This window comes from Acipenser ruthenus, unplaced genomic scaffold, assembly GCF_902713425.1.
Source record: "Acipenser ruthenus unplaced genomic scaffold, fAciRut3.2 maternal haplotype, whole genome shotgun sequence".
Lineage (NCBI taxonomy): Eukaryota > Metazoa > Chordata > Actinopteri > Acipenseriformes > Acipenseridae > Acipenser > Acipenser ruthenus.
In genome coordinates, this window is record NW_026707866.1 from 27539 (window position 1) to 47127 (window position 19589).

Sequence of the window (19589 nt, forward strand, 5' to 3'; positions counted from 1 at the left end):
AACGGCCGCAAAGATTCCGAATGAATCCCACAGGAATGAAACGTGAATGTCTTTCCTCTGAGTTCTGAAGTCATTCGTTTTGAATTCAGGCATCGTGCATGAATGAACACTTCTCACAACACCCTGGTGGGTGAGTCAGGGGTATGAATGCCTGCCTTATGCACATGATCAACAGCATTTGTTACAAAGTAAAAAAAAAGAACATTTTAATAAATTATAAACTTGCAGATTTAACATGATATACGGTAGCAACAAATATAGTGCCTGCAAAATGCGAGGGACTGACAGTGCTGGAGGACTGTCTGTCTCTCTTTCTGTCTGTCTGTCTGTCATCTGTCGATAGTCTGTCTGCCTGTATGTCTATCAATGTTTTTGTCTGTCTGTCTGTCTATCTTTCTCTCTATCTATTTATCTATCTCTCTATCTCTCTCTCTATCTATATATCTATCTAGCGATCTCTCTCTCTCAATCTATCTATCTATCTATCTATCTCTCTCTCTCTCTATCTATCTATCTGTCTCTCTATCTATCTTTCTATCTATCTATCGATCTCTCTATCTCTCTCTCTATCTATATATCTATCTATCTATCTATCTCTCTCTATCTATCTATCTGTCTCTCTATCTATCTTTCTATCTATCTATCTATCTATCTACCTCTCTATCTATCTATCTATCTTAAGGATTGACAACCAGTTCTACATTTTGCTAATAATGCTAAATTGATCACCAAGCTATTTTTTTTACCACCAATGATAAACTCTATGCATCACTCAGAAGCATTTGAAACGCCCACGCCTCCATCGCGACACCTCAGCTTCACCCGACGAGCGTTTTATTAGATGTGAATCTGTATTCTCTTTGCTTGTTTTACTTCAGGAGTTCATTTTTAAAAAAATGACAGATTTCAAATATTACAAGTATCTGAAACTCTGCTGTGTAGTTTAATCTCGAATTACTGATGGTTTTATGAGTTTAAACTGAAAAAAAAGGCTGTGTTTAATAATGAGAGCTGAATGTTCACATATTGTACTGGGAATATTTGAATGATTTTTAAGCGGTGGGAGAAGACAACATTAGTGGCTTCGCATTGTATGGGGGGAACTTGCATCAGAATTTAGGAAGTGCAGCAACCGATGGAGATTGAAAAGGTTTCTTTTTTTAATGCTTTGCATAGATTTTTTTTTCATCACGATAAAATGGAAAACGCTTGGACCTAGGGCACAACACAGGTTTCTTGGTTTAAAAGGGGGAAAGGATACCAGCTATTAAAACACACACACACAAGCTAGCTAGCTAACTACCGGACGCAACTTGGCACGATACCATGAATTCATTAAGTCATTAACCCACCACCTTCTAGTTTTCGCTACTAGTTGAGTGGCTGAGTTTGAACACAGTGGTAATACGGCAGTCAGGCATTCTTCTTTTTCTAAATTTTCTCTCTCTCTTTCTCTCTCTTTCACACACTCTCTCTCTCTCTCTTCCTTTTTCTCTTTCTCATAGAAAGGTGAAACTGTTTGTCCGAACTGAACTCATCAGGAACAGAACGCGGTACTTTGCGTTAAACGCATGGTAGCATTTTCAGAACATTCTCTTCTCCCCTCCTCTCTCTCTCTCTCTCTCTCTCTCTCTCTCTCTCTCTCTCTCTCTCTCTCTCTCTCTCTCTCTCTCTCTCACCACCTCTTTCTTTAAAGGGATTTGCAATCTCTTTTTTTTTTAAAAAAAGGGGAATGTACAATACTGAATACTGGCCTTTCGAATTCACTCACACAAAGGTATCTGGTCAGATGTCTGTTGTGTACAATAATTGCCACTGGTTTATGATGCATTCACAGCTTTTGGTTTGTGTGTGTGTATATATATATATATATATATATATATATATATATATATATATATATATATATATATATATATATATATAGAGGGCCTGCAGTTGCTGTGCTCTGACTTTTAAAACGCTGTGAATTTCACACTATTTGATTGGCACTTGTAATGGTGAAATTTGCATACCCCAATTACCCACAATTCTACAGCTACTGCTTTTTTTCACCTTAACTGGAGAGCTACTTTAACTTTATATATATATATATATATATATATATATATATATATATATATATATATATATATACACACATCTTGACTTATCAAATTCGTTTTGCAGTGTATATCGTTTCGACCAAATACCTTTTTTTGTACGGCTAACTGCGGAGATCTCGAAGATTCACTGTTCTTTGTTCATTTCCTTGCCTCCCTCGGCAGAGCTCCGCTCGTTGCGTGGAGTGTGAGAGGAAGACGTACGGCTGACGTCACAAGCCTCTTCTCTTTCCAGACCCCACCGCGGACGAATCAGAAGAAACCTCGCGGAGGAAGAAGAGGTTTCTCCGATGACGTAGGTGGGGTCTATCGCTCTTTCCAGGAAGGCAATGGAATACAGCCGCTTTGGGGTGACCAGCAAGAGCTGACGAGGTCTTCTGCAATATAGCAACAGACTCTAATGCCCAAGAGGGGCAATTTTTTCCGAAGTGTTGCTGCTCTCCGTTCCTCTCTCACACAAGGACCAAACTGGATGCCTTTATCTTGCTCTCCTGTGCAGGGGGGGTGTTAAGTAGCTATGGGAGTTGACTGGCTGGTTAGTTGTTGGGTTGGTCGTGGGGTGTGTGTGTGTGTGTGTGTGTGTGTGTGTGTGCGTGAGTGTGTAGAGTAAGGGGGGTGGTGGTCGATGGGTCGTGAACTTCGACCTCAGACTTTTTTGGGTGGCGGGGCAAGCTTGATAATCTCATCTTCCGATGGCTGGCGGATTATATCTGTAGAGAGAGAGAGAAGGAATGAGAGAGGTCAGTTTTGCTTGTTCTTTAGTATCGTGGACCCTAGCGAGTTCTTTACTGGCATTACTGGTGATTTGAACCTCCTGGTATCAAGACCCCTTTTCTTTAACCGCTGGACCAGCCAGTCTCCTGAATCACCTTTGTATTTCTTGGCGGAGGGGATGCGAGTCAGTTTGGTGTCGATCTCATCATCCTCTGATATTTTGAGTACGGTGGTTCTGTATTCGATCACACGGGTCAGCAGGTCAGGGCGTCTGGAGATCTCAAAGATGTGCTCGATATAGGAGAGGTTATCTAAAACAAGAAAGAATGACACCATTTCATGTTCGTAAAATCAGCATCATGTAATTCACTCCAGTCAGGAAACTCGTGCGGTACAATATTTATTAAAACCACTACAGCTGTGGCCAAATGTTTGCATCGTTACCCTATAGAACTAACTCATTTTGCTTCATAAAGTCGAATGGAACCTGCTGAATAAAGTTACGTTAACACTGAATTGCATACCCACGCTTTGTAGTTTTCTATATGCTTAAGTTTTGCATCACCTAGAATTTTAGGATTGAGACATAATTTTAAAAAAAAAACTATATGAACATAATTTTGATCTTTTATTTAGTATCGCTCAATCAAAGAAACTACAAAATGATATCGCAAAAAAATGACCATAATAGTAGTACAGTAGTATTTCATGTTAGATTTCGAAATGTCAAATGTTTTGTTAAGAATATAGGAAACTACAAAGCGTTGGTGTGAAATTCAATATGTTAACATAACATTATTCAGCAGCTTTCATTGGACTCTATGAAGCTGAGGGAGTCCATTCTATATAGAGGGGGTGGAACTCAATATGTTAACAAGGGAACATTATTCAGCAGCTTTCATTGGACTCTATGAAGCTGAGGGAGTTCATTCTATAGGGTGATACAAAACTTTTGGCCACAGCTGCAGGTCTGCACCCTATGACGTTCTTCTCAAGGTAGTTGAATTACTCTGCTGAATTCCTTACCCTGGGCTAGCTTGTCATCCTTCTCCAGGTAGCTGAACCACTCCTTGGAGGATGTGATGTTCTCGCTCTGGTCTCCAGGGATGTCCTCCTTGCAGGCGGACTTCAGCTGCTCCAGGTCCTCGTTGGTGATGTTCTCAGAGAGCTCGGTGAGCAGAGAGCTGTACTCTGACATGTTCTATGAAAGAGAGGGTTCGGTTATTTTACTTACAGTTGTTACAGGGCAGCACAAGGTTACAGTGCATTTAAATACAGCGTAGTTCACAGTAAATGTATTTGATTTTCTTAGCAGACGCCCTTATCCAGGGTGAAATATAATTGTTACAAGATATCACTTTTTTTACACACAATTACCCATTTATACAGTTGGGTTTCTACTGGAGCAATCTAGGTACAGGGTACAGGGTACAGCAGCAGTGTCCCCCACCTGGGATTGAACCCACGACCCTCCGGTCAAGAGTCCAGAGCCCTAACCACTACTCCACACCGCTGCCCCGAATACAGTTGCCGCCACAGTGCAAAAAAAAAAAACGTATACAAAACAGACGATTTGGTGGAATCCACTGGTTCACTTTTCCTGGTTTTAGTCAGAATTCTAGCGGCGATGTTCTGAGCAAGCTGCAAGCGGGATGCCACACATTTTGGGATACCAGAAAAAAGTGCATTACAATAATCAATTCTAGATGAAACAAAGGCATGCGTTAGTCTCTCGGCGTCAGATATGGAAATAATTGTTCTAAGTTTGGCTATATTCACTCAAATGGTAAAAAGATACTTTAGTAACTTCCCTAAGATGAGTCTCAAATGAGAGATCAGGATCAAAGATGATCCCCAAACTCTTCATTTCTAGTTTAAGTTTTGATGAGAGACTGCAAGGGTCGAGCTCATGTAATCCCACATTTCAGCAGTGTGGAATAGTGGGTAGGACTCTGGACTCTTGTAACCAGGAGGGTTCAATCCCAGGTGGGGGGGACACTGCTGCTGTACCCTTGAGCAATGTACTTTACCTAGATTGCTCCAGTAAAAACCCAACTGTATAAATGGGTAACTGTATGTAAAAAAAATAATGTGACGTCTTGTAACAATTGTAAATCTCCCTGGATAAGGGCGTCTGCTAAGAAATAAATTTCCTTTTAGTTGGTTCTGTGAGCCCGATAGCATAACCTCTGTTTTATCTGAATTCAACGTTAGAAAATTCTGTGACATCTAATGCTTGATGTCTGTAAGGCATGTAGCTAATAACACCCAGGCCGAAGAATTTCCTGGCTTTAGGGACAAATTTAGCTGGGTATCATCAGCATAGCAATGGAAAATCACTCCGTGTCTGTGGATAATATCACCTAACGGTTTCATGTGCTGTTGACACAGCTAATGGATTTTTATCTCGCTACCGAAGGATATGTACCGTTGTCGATTTACCTCGCTTCCCGTTTGATGTAATTAAGTAATTACAGAGTGTCAGAGAACAGGGAGATGGAGCGACACAGATATGGTTGTTTTTTTCTGTCAGAGTGATTTTTTTCGCTCTAATCACCCTAGTCGTGTTACCATGGTTACTGATAAAAGCACAGCGTTTCAGCTTTAACCTGACTTTGGCATTCACAGCGCTCTGAGAATTTAACCCCCTAACTGCTTGAAGTGTTTTTAAAATACATTTTCTACAGCTCTGGCCAAAAGTTTTGCATCACTTAGAATTTTAGGATTGAGGCATTATATTATATAACTGGACTCTTGACCGGAGGGTTGTGGGTTCAATCCCCAGTGGGGGACACTGTTGTTGTACCCTTGAGCAAGGTACTTTACCTAGATTGCTCCAGTAAAAACCCAACTGTATAAATGGGTAATTGTATGTAAAAATAATGTGATATCTGTATAATGTGAAATAATGTATAATGTGATATCTTGTAACAACTGTAAGTCGCCCTGGATAAGGGCGTCTGCTAAGAAATAAATAATAATAATAATAATATACACTGCTGTGCAAAAGTCTTAGGCATGTTGCATTTTTCTATTCTGGTGCATTATGAGCATCAACAATATATATTGTGGGAGTCTGGAACCAACTCCCCAGTAATATTGTTGAAGCTGACACGCTGGGATCCTTCAAGAAGCTGCTTGATGAGATTCTGGGATCAATAAGCTACTAACAACCAAACGAGCAAGATGGGCTGAATGGGGCCTCCTCTCGTTTGTAAACTTTCTTACATTCTTTCTTTTAGTTCTTATATATTACAGGGTGATTAGAAATATATATAGCTGGATATTTTCAACAGAGCAATGGCAGTTCACTCCAAGTCTGCGGATAATTGTCACCTAACAAACATTGACAGTCATAAACGGAAATTAAGCAAGTAACAGGTACAGTATATTCCATCCTTTCCATCCTTTCCATGGGGGAAAACTACAAAGCGGTGGTATTTAATTCAATATGTTAACATTATTCAGCAGGTTTCATTCGACTTTATGGAGTGAAATTAGTTCATTCTATAGGGTCATGATGCAAAACTTTTGGCCGGAGCTGTAGTTGCGAATGTTGGAGCCAGGTAAGGGTTAACTGTCAGTGACACGTTGCCATCTCTCCACCTTTTCACACTTTCTATAGAATGCTTTTTGGCTCTTTTTAGTTGCTAGGCAACCGTCTCACGGCTGAAAAGACATGGGCATGGTTGCCATGGTTCTGTCAGCTGTGTGAGAGAGAGAGAAAAGAAAGAAAGAAAGAAGGAAAGAAAGAAATAAAGAAAGAAACCCTTTTCACACCAAATCTAGTTAGTATCACTGTTCCATGAAGTATTGAATAGGTTTCCTTAGATTTTGATTGATAATCAACCTTCATAAAATGCTGTGCTAGAAAGATTTTTTTGTTTGTTTCCCTTATTTCGCAAAACATCTGAAAAGAGTCCTTTAAACCTCAGTTTTTAAATGTATTTAATAGAAATCTCTCTGGGCTGTTTTTCTTTCTGTAATTACACACGGTACACAACTCATAGATTCAAACTCCATTCTACAATTTGAGTACAAATCACATTGCAGTCTCTTCTGCCACAAAGACTAAATCTCAGTTATGAACAACAACAACATAAATGCTTTATAATTGCATTATTATCCTAATACAGAAACACTTTCCATGAAGTGTCTCTAATTGCAGTGTATTTACATTGTAGTTACTGAGTAAATCCATGCTTACACATCATTACAATGTTATTATGCAGAGTTACGATGTACTTAATGTGTACATTTATCTGCATGATAGAACCCTAACCCTAACTCTAACCCTTTTCTGATACAATCGTGTACTTACGTATATCGTGCAAAAAGATTTACAAGCATGTATTTACTAAGTAACTACTATGTAAATACACAGTAATTAGAGATTCTTAATGGAAAGTGTTACCAAATAATGTAGCAAAGTCTAAGTAAGTGAATGTTTTAACCGTTATGCAAAAAGAGGTTATAGGTTATAAAGCATTTGTGGTTATAGAGCTTTTAACCTCATCTCACTGAAAGGGGACAGAGCCCGTCAGGAAATGACTGCTTGAAACAAAGCACATCTTTCTATTTCATGCTTTATAACCACATTTTTAAATCCCCTTGATGTTATGTGTGTGGTGTGCTCCAAATAAAACACCTGGGCACACAACTATTAGATACAGAAATACTTCCAGTCAGATACTTGTGTGGTTAAAGCTGGGTTTGGTAGAACGAAATCCAGGAATATTATTGTGTAGATTCTGTTTTCTGTGTTACTTTATAGCGAATGAACAGAATTTCTGTTGTAAATAAAAAAGCATTACAATAAATAAATAAATAAATAAATAATTTAATATAATATAATGACCCTTCCCCCAGGACCTGGCCTGGTTGCCTCGGTAACAAAGTCAGCGGTTGCTATGCAACAGCAGCAGTAACAGAGAGCAGCAAACTGGTTCTAAATTAATATGCAAGAATGAAAGCGAGAAAGATGATATTAGTCATTATAAATCATGCAAGCGCGGCGTTGCATGTTTAAGAAAGGTGTTTAAAATGATTTCCATCTCTGAAATAATGCATTCCAATTGAAGAAAACGGTGTAACATGCGTTAAAGTCAGGTTGAAAATAACTTCTCTGAAGCACATTGTCAGCTGTCAACTTACATTATACTTCATTAAAACTCTTCTTTCAATCCAATCCGGGCTTTGATAATGGATGCATTTGTTTATTTATTTAGTTATAGCAATCCCACGTGCTTTTATGACAGCCACGAATGCTATCAATAGAATAGGCAGATTGAGATAACCAATAGACTCACTTAATAAATGCAATTACTTTATAGGGCCCAGTAGGGCTGTAATACCAAGGTCAAGTACAGAAGCCCAGCCTAATGCAAAGGTCGTGTTTGATTCAGAAATAAAACATCCGTTAGGTATAGCCAAACTGAAACACGTTTCTGCAAAGCCCTCTGATAGCAATGCTCCCTCGGGCAAAAGAAAAAGCAGAACTTCTGAAACTACCTGTTCCCATTGAGACCGACGCAGCTGCCTGCAATCCTGCGCCACGAGGAAGAACCGCAAGACCGCATTTACTGTACAGCTGCGGACGAAAGTGTTGCATCACCCCCATAGAATGAACTAACTTCGCTTCATGAAGTCAGATGAAAGCTGCTGAGTAATGTTATGGATTACACACCGCTTTGTAGTTTTGCATATACCTTATATATAAGCTGCATGAAACAAAGCCATTTAAACATCTAACCCTATTAATAAACAAAAATGAAATGATCTACTGCAGCTCTCTCAAAAGTCCATATAGTAACAGTAGCAATGCGATTTGGTTACAGTAAAACAAGCCATTTTCTTGGTGTCTGCTTAGTATCTTCAATAGACTCAATATCAGAAATAAAAGACCTTCACAGTCTGTTTAAAAAAACCTCATTACTCAATATAGTTTTAGCTACAGGCAGTTTTTAAATTCCTTACCACTGCTAGTTGAAGAATGCAAGGAAGTATATTGGAAGATCAAATGATATTTTAGTAGTGTGCTAACGAGTAGAATTGTGGGACATTGGCTGAACAACTCTGGTCAAAAGTGTTGCATCGCCCTATAGATAGAATGAACTAATTTCGCTTCATGAAGTCAGATGAAAGCTGCTGAGGGTAACATATTGAATTACACACTGCTTTGTAGTTTCGCATATACCTTACAGAATGACTGACAACCATTGAAAAATGTGATATTTCAAAATCTAACATGAAATACTACTGTACTAGGTTCAGGTAGATATGTTTTAAACGATATCATTGTGTAGTTTATTTGATTACACAATGGTGTTCAATAAAATATCGAAATGATGTTCATATAGTTGCATTTTTTAAAAAAATTACATCTCAATCTTAAAATTCTAGGTGATGCAAAACTTTTAGCCAGAGCTGTAGAGCCGATTCAACTAAATCAAACAGACCAAAACATTACTATTTTTTTGCCTAGTGAAACGTTGATCAAAGCACTTTATTCAAGGATGCAATTTGAACAATTTTGTGACTGTAGTGATAAATACAGCCTTTAAAAAGATACCAGAACCCAATGTACAGACACAAACCTTGAGAAATATATACACTTCACAGTGTGACCCACAGCCTAGTTATATATCCTGTCTCTTCCTATCTGCCCCCTCCCCCTTCCATTCACTCAGGCCTTGTTGCCTTGGAAACCCAGCTGTGACTGGGCAGCGAGCTAATTTCCTGGAGTCGTTATGGGCACGCTTCCTGCTCGAGGATGGGAGAGGAAAAAACAGCAGCTGGATTTGCGATCTGAATTAAAGCTGAAGTAAGCCCTTGAGCCCTGACTCTCTGTCTGTCTCTCATTAACACAAGAGCTGTCAAACCCATTTATAATTTAATGCTACAGCAGAGTAGACAGACTGCACAGTTTAATGAATGCACCACATCTCTCTGCTGGCAGCCGAGCAGTTAACTCCAAAGTCCCGTCGATTGTTGCGGGATCTTGTGTGTACAATAGCTGTATTCAAAAGGTCTATACCAAGGATTTCCGGAATAAAACTGCTGAATCATACATTCAAAACAGGCGAGGTTGCGGATTGGTTGGCTGGAAAATCGATTTTACTTTTGGAAGCCAGCTGCAAATAGCAGACCATTTGTTTCTGCTGGACTAACAGATATTCTGCCAAATTTAGCAGCAATAGAGCTTTTGGATGGAGTCAGTGTGAGCTTGCTGTTGTGCAGCTCTGGCCAAAAGTTTTGCATCATCACCCTGTAGAATGAACTAATTATGTTTCATAAAGTCGAATGCTACGTGCTGAATAATGCTACCTTAACATGTTGGACTTGCATACTGCTTTGTAGTTTCCCATATAGTTAACAGACAAAGAAACCTTGAAATTCTAGGTGATTCAGAGCTGCAGTTTTCATACAGCACAGTTTGGAAACACCCAGAGTCAGTGGGAACACCCTCCACCCTCCAGCTACACCTCACCCAGGCCAGCCAGCTCAGCTATACCTGGGGAGAGGCAGTGGAGGCGATACTGGCTTGTCAAGGAACTGTAGGGAGAGTGGGTCTTTGTTTCGGTCGCTAATCTAAATGGCAAACGGCAGGAAAATCTTCATGAAAACAAGAGCAGGTGGTGTGATTTAAAATCTCAATGAGAGAGAGCGAGAGAGAGAGAGAGAGAGAGAGAGAGAGAGAGAGAGATTCACATATGTCAATCCAGACTAAGCTATTATAAAATATGTAAATGGACCCTTCCGTAATCCTGCCATTTTGAAGCTATTGTTATTAAATGACAGTGGTATTCTGTGCTTCTATAGTCCTCTATTCAGATAAAAACGCTTCACCCTATATGTGGAGAACTGTTTCTCCAATTTAGGTTATTGAGAATTCTGTTGATATATGGGGGGGGGCGGGGGTTGTGATGTGTTTATGTGCACGTCATACTTGCACTTCTGCATTTATCTGGATAACCACTTATCCAGTTGTCATGAAACTTGCTATTGTCATTATTTAGCCTACTTTTTTTGAGAATATCAGATTCTGGAGATATAGGAGGGCAAAGCGCAGCCCTGCAGAGTCTGCTGTAGAGGTGGACTCCAACAAAGACTGTAAACTTTTACATAGCCAGGATGCGAAACCTGCGCTCCCCTGACTGCCAATTCTGAATGCCATTTTCAATTCAAAGTCTTTTTTTTTGGGGGGGGGGGGGGTGCTTGGATTCAGGGGTGTCACTTGGATTCAGAGTGTCTTCGATTTCCATTTCTAATGTCAAGACAGCACCCTGGTCTTCACTCCCTGCCCTGGGAAGATAATGTATCAACTAAACAGCTTTCTTTCCAGCTGCTTCTATCTGCTCCCATCGCCTTCTCTCTCTCTCTTATTCATTTAAAGGTCACTCTAGTCTCAGGTGCACCGAGTACATCAGATGCAGCCTGGTACATTTCTATCGATCCACGCAGCGTCCAGACATGACTTCTGTTCTCTGCAAAGTCACACGGTCAGTGAGTCAGTGTACAGCTACTTTGCGGTGAAACGTTCATGCATCATCCTCCTTTAGAATGAACTCAGGATCTCAACTTGTCTAGACCTTTTTTTGTTTAACGCAGTATCATTTTTAGTTTCTTTGATTACATGATGTTAAATAACATATCTAAATTATGTTCATATATATATATTTTTTAATTATGTTTCAAATTCTAGGTGGTGCAAAACTTTTGTCCAGAGCTGTAGATGTGCTTTGTAAATCAACAGCAGCTTGATCTCTCTCACACTTAGATAACCGCTATACCATACCACCTCCAGTTAGCTGGCGACCAGGCTGTGGGATTCGAACCCAGCTGGGTTTCCTTGGCTGCTAGTCCTCTGGGCTCCAACCAACCACCTCCAGAGCACACTGTGTGTGATTCAGTGGCAGCTGTGGGATTGAACACCAGTGTATTCTCCTGGCATTCAACTGCCCTCACCACCAGTTAGTCAGGAGATGAATAACTGAGTCACAGAGCTGTGGGATTCAAATCCAGCTCATCCTCCCCCGACTCCCAGTCCTCTCACAACTAAGAGTTACACCGTGACTGAATGATTGATTGATTGTCCGAGCCTGTACAACCACAGCTTGGGGCGCAGAGTCAATAGCCCAGCGGGTCCTGCCATTGATTCCCGTTTGGAGTTGATGCACTGTGACTAAAGTTGGGTCCAATCTAAATAAGGCTGAATAACAACATGTAGTCTTTTACACTAAGCTTTAGATAGAATAAATATCCATCTCCAGTCGTATGAAGATCTGGCTCACTGTTTTTCAGTAGTTTAGAACAAAACAAACTTTTGCAGGATCACAGTGATTCAGCATCTGCAGCTCTGGCCAAAAGTTTTTGCATCACCTAGAATTTTAGAATTGAGACATAATAAAAATTAAATGAATGTAATTTAGATCTTTTATTTCAACATTGTGCAATCAAAGAAACTACAAAATAATGATGTCGCAAAAGTCTATACCGGAAGCCATAACAGTAGTACAGTGGTATTTCATTTTAGATTTCGGAAATGTGACATTTTTCAGTTTTTTTGTCAGTTTTTTCTGTCAATGGAGAATCACAAAGCGCTGTGTAATTCCAATATGTTAACGGAACGTTTTTCAGCAGCTTTCATTCAACGTTAGGAAGCAGAATCAGTTCATTTGATAGGGTGATGCAACACTTTTGACCAGAGTTGTTCAGCCAGTGTCCCACAATTCTACTCGTTAGCACACTACTAAAATATCATTTGATCTTCCAATATACTTCCTCGCTCTCTGCTTTCTTCAACTAGCAGAGGTAAGGAATTTAAAAACTGCCCGTAGCTAAAACTATATTGAGTAATGAGTGTTTTTCTTTTAAAACAGATTGTGAAGGTCTTTTATTTCTGATATGAGTCTATTGAAGATACTAAGCAGACACCAAGAAAATGGCTTGTTTTACTGTAAAGCTGAACGCAATAGCGGAGATAAACCAATCGCATTGCTGCTGTGACTATATGGGCTTTTCAGAGAGCTGCAGTAGATCGTTTCATTTTTATTTATTAATAGGGTTAGATGTTGAAATGGCTTTTTTTCATGTAGCTTTTAATAGGTTTTGAAATATTCATAGTTTGCATTGACTGGCTGTGATGTTTAATGGTTTGTTTTTTTATAGAATAGAGACCATCCTGTTTTGTCTTTCTCTGTCTGCTCTTCAAGGTGATGCTAAACTTTTGGCTGTAGCTGTAGTTAAAAAAAACAGCCTCCCCTGGGTTGAGAATGATGTCATGAATGGAAGCATAATCTGGCTCTCTGATTGGCTGAAAGCAGAAGTCTACTGCTCTGTTGAATCACCCCAGTAATGTTTATTAGGCATTCTGACCTCATTCACCCACTTCTCTTTCAGTCAAAACCCTGCCATGTTTCAGTGATAAACATCCTGTTTCAGATTTCTCACCCCTGCTTTGAATAGAGACAGTACAGAACCAGTAAGAGAAGCGAGTCTTTTCCTCAGGGGAGGCCTGCTTTAAAATACAATCACATACCAGACGGAACACAAAGGGAAATTGCATCAAGTTGAATGAAATCGAATTACTGCGCAGAGCATTTTATTTCTGAGAGAGAAAGTGGATTAGATGCTGAACAACATTCAGCATACTTACAGCACCAGCTGCTATCTCGAATCGCCAGTTCTGATTTAACTATTTACTAACCAGACTTGTTCTTTTTGTGTGTCAAATTATTAATACGAGTAAAGTTAAACCCCCCAAACCAGCCCCCTCCCCTCCCCTCCCCTCCCCCACTGTACAGCACACACTTTGTCACTGTGGCTTGATTCACTGATACCTATTTAACATTTGGTTCTTAGGCTATGGAAATTAAAAAGTCACATGACAGCAAATAGAACAAGATTAGTTCCGTGGTCAGGTTCAAGGTCGCCGCTACATTTTGCCAAAGTATGTACTGAATTAAAAAATATATAAATTTAAGTTTGTTTTTTTTTTTTTTTAAATGGAACGTAACCATGGTAATTCTGGACAGGTTAGGATTGTATTTAAATATTACTCTACTACTATTAAGGCTTCCGGTATAGATTTTTTTTTAAATGCGATAGCATGTTGTTTCTTTGATGTTAAATAAAATATATTAATTATGATCATACAGTTTTTTTAATGATGTCTCAATCCTAAAATTCAAGGCGATGCAACACATTCGATTTAAAGTGAAGCACGTACAAGGGGGCGCTAATCTCATTTACAAGAGAGGAAGCCATTCTTCACATCAGTTGCTTGTCTGCTTCCTAGAAGCTGATTGGTCCACTGGTTGCCAAGGATACCAATGATTCAGCATCCACAAAGCGATTTGGCAACCTGCCACATACCCCTGCCACTCTCTGTGTGTAAAACAAGGGTCTCCTTCCCTCTGTCCTAAGTCTGTCTCCACTTCCAGCTGTATCTTCCGGTCCTGGTTTCTGTGTTGAGTTTAAAGTATTGGCTCTATAGGGTTCACTTCGTCAGCTCCGTTTAACAAAAGCTTCCACCCAAAAGACTTATTTTGTCTACCACAGCGATCAGCGTTCTTCGTAACCCAAAATGTGTCTGGAGGAGACACAGCACTCTAGCATTTCCTACAGATGTCAGGACTGCCCAGTCCCTGACCACATTCCGGCGCCTTCTCAAGACTCACCTCTTCAAAGAGCACCTGTAGAACTCCTCTGTTTGTATCCTGGGACACTATCACCCTTCATGTAAATGTGCTTTATTTTGCTCTTATCTGCCCCCTATTTTACTGCATTTAATCCTGTACTTCAGAATACTGTAATCTGCCAAGTGTTTAACCTGTAGTACTTTGTATTTAATCACATCCTGATGTAACTATCACTATTTAATCATATCCTGATGTAACTATCACTATTATCTGCTGTATTATTGAATTGTGGTTTGTCACACTTGTACTTTGCTTGAACAAAAGTTATTGTATTTCTTGCTCTTATTGTATTACTTGTATTGTAACACTTGAAATGTATTTGCTTATGATTGTAAGTCGCCCTGGATAAGGGCGTCTGCTAAGAAATAAATAAATAATAATAATAATAATAATAATAGCATTGGTATGTACTGCAGCGGCTATGAGAATTGGGTTGCATCATTGAGAAATGCAAGCTAGCTGTCACCCAATCTGATTGGGATCAGCCGATTGAATGTGACGTCATCAAGCAAAAATCATCCCATTGGAATGGGTCAGTAGGCAACTACTAGCCTCCCACAACAGGTAGAGTCAGTCCAGATCAAGTGCTTTAATGCACGTCGCACGTAGAGGGCGCTAATAAGCTGTGCTGAAATAATAGTAAAAAATACTTTAATAGTAACACAGTTGGGTTTAGGGGTTGAGATTATTTTTAGGGGTAGAGATTAGGTTTAGGGGCAGACTTTAGGTTTAGGGGTAGAGGGTAGATTTAGGGTTTAATAGGTTAGCAGGTACCTACTGGCCCATTCCTATGGGATGATTTTTGCTTGATAACGTCCCATTGAATCGACTGATCTCAATCAGATCGGCTGGCTAAAGAGCCGGGCTCTCTTCTTCTGTATGCGTGGATTTAGAGCCTTTAACTTTGACTCACCGACAGGGGGCAGCATCCGTAACAACACGGCGATGTGACATAGTTTCCTCAAGCGAAAATGTCGACCGTTTTATTAAACGGGGATGTCTGGTTTGCTCGCAAGCTTAACGCAATTGATTTGAACGCATTCAGGCAGTTTCTGAGAAAGCCAATGTAGTTTCTGCCACCCACAGCGACATCAAAATAGTTTTTTTTTTGAGTACAGGACTTCCATATTAAAAACGTCCCACATCAAAACAAGGAGGACCACTTGGCATATTCTCCATTCATTTCTGCCGCAAATTTTGACCCATATAGATTTGGGTGGATTCGGTAGTTATGGACAGTATACTGGCTTAAAAAATGTATTTACAGTGGAATGTTACATTTAATAATAATAATAATAATAATAATAATAATAATAATAATAATAATAATAATAAGAAGAAGAAGAAGAAGAAGAAGAAGAAGAAGAAGAAGAAGAAGAAGAAGAATAATAAGAATAATAATAAGAATTTATCTGCACAACAAAATAGTATTTTCCAGACTACAGTTAAGATCGGTATGGAATGCATATAGATATCAAATCGATAACTATCATCATATAAAAGTATTTTCAAATGTTTCAAATGAAATGCTTTTGTCAGCGAGCTGGAACGGCTGGCTGTTCTGTAAACGCTGTGTGTCGAAACTTAACCCGATAGCAACCAAAGGGACGAATAAAGCTTTATTTAATCTACAAATAAAATGCGAGAACGCTACATGTCGTATTGAATACTCTATCTCGGCAAAGCTACGCGTTTTGGTTATACAGATAGCCTTTCAATTGTGTCTTTCCGTTTAAAAACAAAACCACAAAAAATAGATAATATAATCAACGTACAGAAATAACTTCAACTGAACTGGAGCTGGCAAACCATGCTGATAGAATGCAATGCACATCGAACAGCGGTATGGATCGCTCATTAAATACAGAAATCCGGAATTTGATGGGTGTGTACTGTACTTACTGCGGCCGCTGTGTATCCAAGTCTCAGAAACAGCTCGAGCTTTCGCTCCTTTCTGGAAAGATGACGAAAACAGGAATTTAAGGGATGTGTTTTTTTGGTTTCTTCCCCGGCTGTATTTGAACACAATTCCGAATCCAACCTCCACCGTTTGACTCTCTGCCCTTTCCTGTAAGATCGCTGGATGTATCGACTTGTATTACAACAGCGTCTATATGATCTACGTTTTAATGTAGCCTCTCTCTTCCTCTGATGTCCGGTGCAGGACGTCTCTCGCCGGCTTCTCTGTCTGCTATTAAGGAAACGCCTTTTTTTTGCTAGCAGAATGTTGTCTGACTCTGTTCTCGCTCTCTCTTCTCTCTCTCTCTCGCGTGCTCAGTGTCAATGCCAGTCTCTCTCTCAGTCTCTCTCTCTCTCTCTCTCTCTCTCTCTCTCTCTCTCTCTCTCATTCTCTCATTTTTTAGAGGTGATGTCATAACACAATCCGGCCAGCAAATTCCCCTCCTTCCCCGGTCTTTCTCTCAATGCGAGACGGGGACGGTGAGTTCAGAACACAAAAGGCACAGAGAATGGCAGTGGAGAGGAAAGAGAGGGAGAGAAGGAGAGAGAGAGAGGGAGGAGAGGAGGGAGGGAGTTTAACTAGTCTTTCAGCATACTGTTTTATTTTTTTACTTTTAGCATTATTATTATTATTATTATTATTATTATTATTATTATTATTATTTGTTTATTTAGCAGACGCCTTTATCCAAGGCGACTTACAGAGACTAGGGTGTGTGAACTATGCATCAGCTGCAGAGTCACTTACAATTACGTCTCACCCGAAAGACGGAGCACAAGGAGGTTAAGTGACTTGCTTAGGGTCACACAATGAGTCAGTGGGATTTGAACTGGGGACCTCCTGGTTACAAGCCCATTTCTTTAACCACTGGACCACACAGCCTCCAGCCTTATGATAATGATACTCAGAGTCTTTGGCGTCTGTGCAGCTGGAGATCAGACTAGCGTTTGGGTATAGCGATTATTTCAAAATTAGGAAGTTCTGGCAAGGTTGTCTATTTTAGGAGTGGAAAAAAAAGGAACAACGCTGTCTGGTTAAAATCGGAGTTTTTCTCCTTTTTGGTACAAAAGAGAAAACAAAAGAACGCCATGGCGGAAACTGAAGTGAACTAACTGATTGAAAAAGTGAGCTACAGCTCTATATAGAATGAACTCATTGTGCATCATAAAGTCGAATGAAAGCTGCTGAATAATGTTACGTTAACATATCGAATTATATACCCGCGCTTTGTAGTTTTCCCACATACTTAAATGAACAGAACACAAGAAAGTTTACAAACGAGAGAGGAGGCCATTCGGCCCATCTTGCTCGTTTGGTTGATGAATGAATGAATGAATGAATGAATGCCTTTATTGTCACTATACACATGTACAATGAGAGTAAGAGCCACTCCTTTTTTCAGTGCCAACATGTACATAAGATAAATAAAATAAAATAAATATAACAACATAAGATAAAATAAATAGTGCCCGGGGGGGGGGGGGGGGAGGTGAGGGGGACTGTAAAGTGCACAGTTCTGAGACGCTATATACCTATACTGTGAAGACAATGCATCTGTAAGTTTAGAGTGGTTATGACTTTTGTGAAAAAACGATAGTAGCTTATTGATCCCAGAATCTCATCAAGCAGCTTCTTGAAGGATCCCAGGGTGTCAGCTTCAACAACATTAATCTATTATGCCGAGTATTTGTACTGAGCGTCTGTTTGAGAACAATAGGCGACTCAGCTTCTACAGCATTGGACAATGCTGTGTTCAGAGCTGCTAGAGGCAGGCATAGTGACACCGAATGACACCCTTATAACCCGCTTGTGTTTTTTTTTTCTTTCAACACAGCAGGGCTGACGGATCTGCAATCCTGCCAATAGCAAATTATTGTTCTCCAGAGAGAGAGAGAGAGAGAGAGAGAGAGAGAGAGAGAGATTACAAGCCTATTCAAGAAGTCAAAGCGCTTACCAGAAGCTTATTGTATTGTAACAGAATGGATTGAAATTAATATATATATATATATATATATATATATATATATATATATATATATATATATATATATGAAGAAAAAGGTCGAAATTCTCAAAAGGAAAAATGCATCTATGATCTAAGAAAGTTTGCAAACCAAAAACATCAAAGCAGCATTCCATTAGTGGATGTTCTCTTATTTATTTTATAATTCTTGTTTGTAGAGACATGGAAATTGTTAACGTTTTTTCCCTTTAAAGTAAAATACAAACTGTTAGAATCCATCGTGTTTAAATGGTCGGTGTTTGAGAGTGGAGATTTTTTAAAGCCTCTTATTCTTGTCATGTGACTCATTTCCGCTTCTAGGCAATAAATGTTTTTCTTTAAAAAAAAAAATTGAAGGTCACTCATAAAAACCGCTCGGATTGGCTAATTTCACTTCAAAAGCCGTTTTTTTAATGTCTTGTGACTTTTATGGTTCCTTAACTTGGCAAGTCTCGTGTTGATCACATTGAAGTCCCTCCAGAGTTTTATTGTGGCCAATCTTACAAAGAGATGACTAAGTTAACCAAAAAGCAATCCTTTGGTGAGCAGCACAGAAACCAGGACCGGAGGAGACGCAGTTGGGATCGGAGACAGACTCAGGACAGAGGGAAGGAGACACTTCTTTAGAGAGAGAGAGAGAGAGAGAGAGAGACAGAGAGAGAGAGAGAGAGAGAGAGAGAGAGAGAGAGAGAGAGAGAGAGGTGAGGGGATGGAATGGGTTACCAAGGATTACCCGATAGTTCTATGTCCTTTACAGTAACGTACAGCAATTGCAATGTCACGGTTTACCACTGGAGGGCAGTAAAGTAAAGCTCACAGAATTAATTCTAAACTAACCACGTGTTAAGTTCTCGGCTTTATTTCCTGCAGTACCTGTTTTTGTCCACATCAGCTGTAGGCAAGTCTCTGGTTTGCTAACAGCGAGATCTACAGGTCTGGACAAAAGACAAAATTTTAGGATTGAGACCTAATTAAAAAAAAATCAAAAAACTATATGAACATAATTTAGATATTTTATTTAACATCATGTAATCAAAGAAATTACAAAATTATATCGCATAAAAGTCCACCAACGGAAGCCATTATTATTATTATTATTATTATTATTA

General features: G+C 39.5%; 1 protein-coding gene across 1 annotated transcript; it reads right to left on the bottom strand.

The window, feature by feature from the left end:
- Positions 1 to 1421: 1421 nt before the first annotated feature.
- On the bottom strand, positions 1422 to 16783 carry LOC117410197 (astrocytic phosphoprotein PEA-15). The gene is made up of 4 exons (XM_059019465.1): positions 16421 to 16783; positions 3843 to 4017; positions 2972 to 3127; positions 1422 to 2812 (listed from the first exon to the last, which is right to left on the bottom strand). Exons 2-4 carry the CDS (start codon positions 4012 to 4014, stop codon positions 2748 to 2750), a joined length of 393 nt encoding a protein of 130 aa, XP_058875448.1. The 5' UTR covers positions 4015 to 4017; positions 16421 to 16783; the 3' UTR covers positions 1422 to 2747.
- Positions 16784 to 19589: the final 2806 nt, after the last annotated feature.

Coding starts and splice junctions, on each gene's coding strand:
- LOC117410197 (XM_059019465.1), bottom strand. CDS start 4,014: ATGTCAGAGTACAGCTCTCTGCTCACCGAGCTCTCTGAGAACATCACC. Junction 3,128..3,842: donor GGATGACAAGCTAGCCCAGG/GTAAGGAATTCA, acceptor TTCTTGTTTTAG/ATAACCTCTCCTATATCGAG. Junction 2,813..2,971: donor CTCCGCCAAGAAATACAAAG/GTGATTCAGGAG, acceptor CTCTCTCTACAG/ATATAATCCGCCAGCCATCG.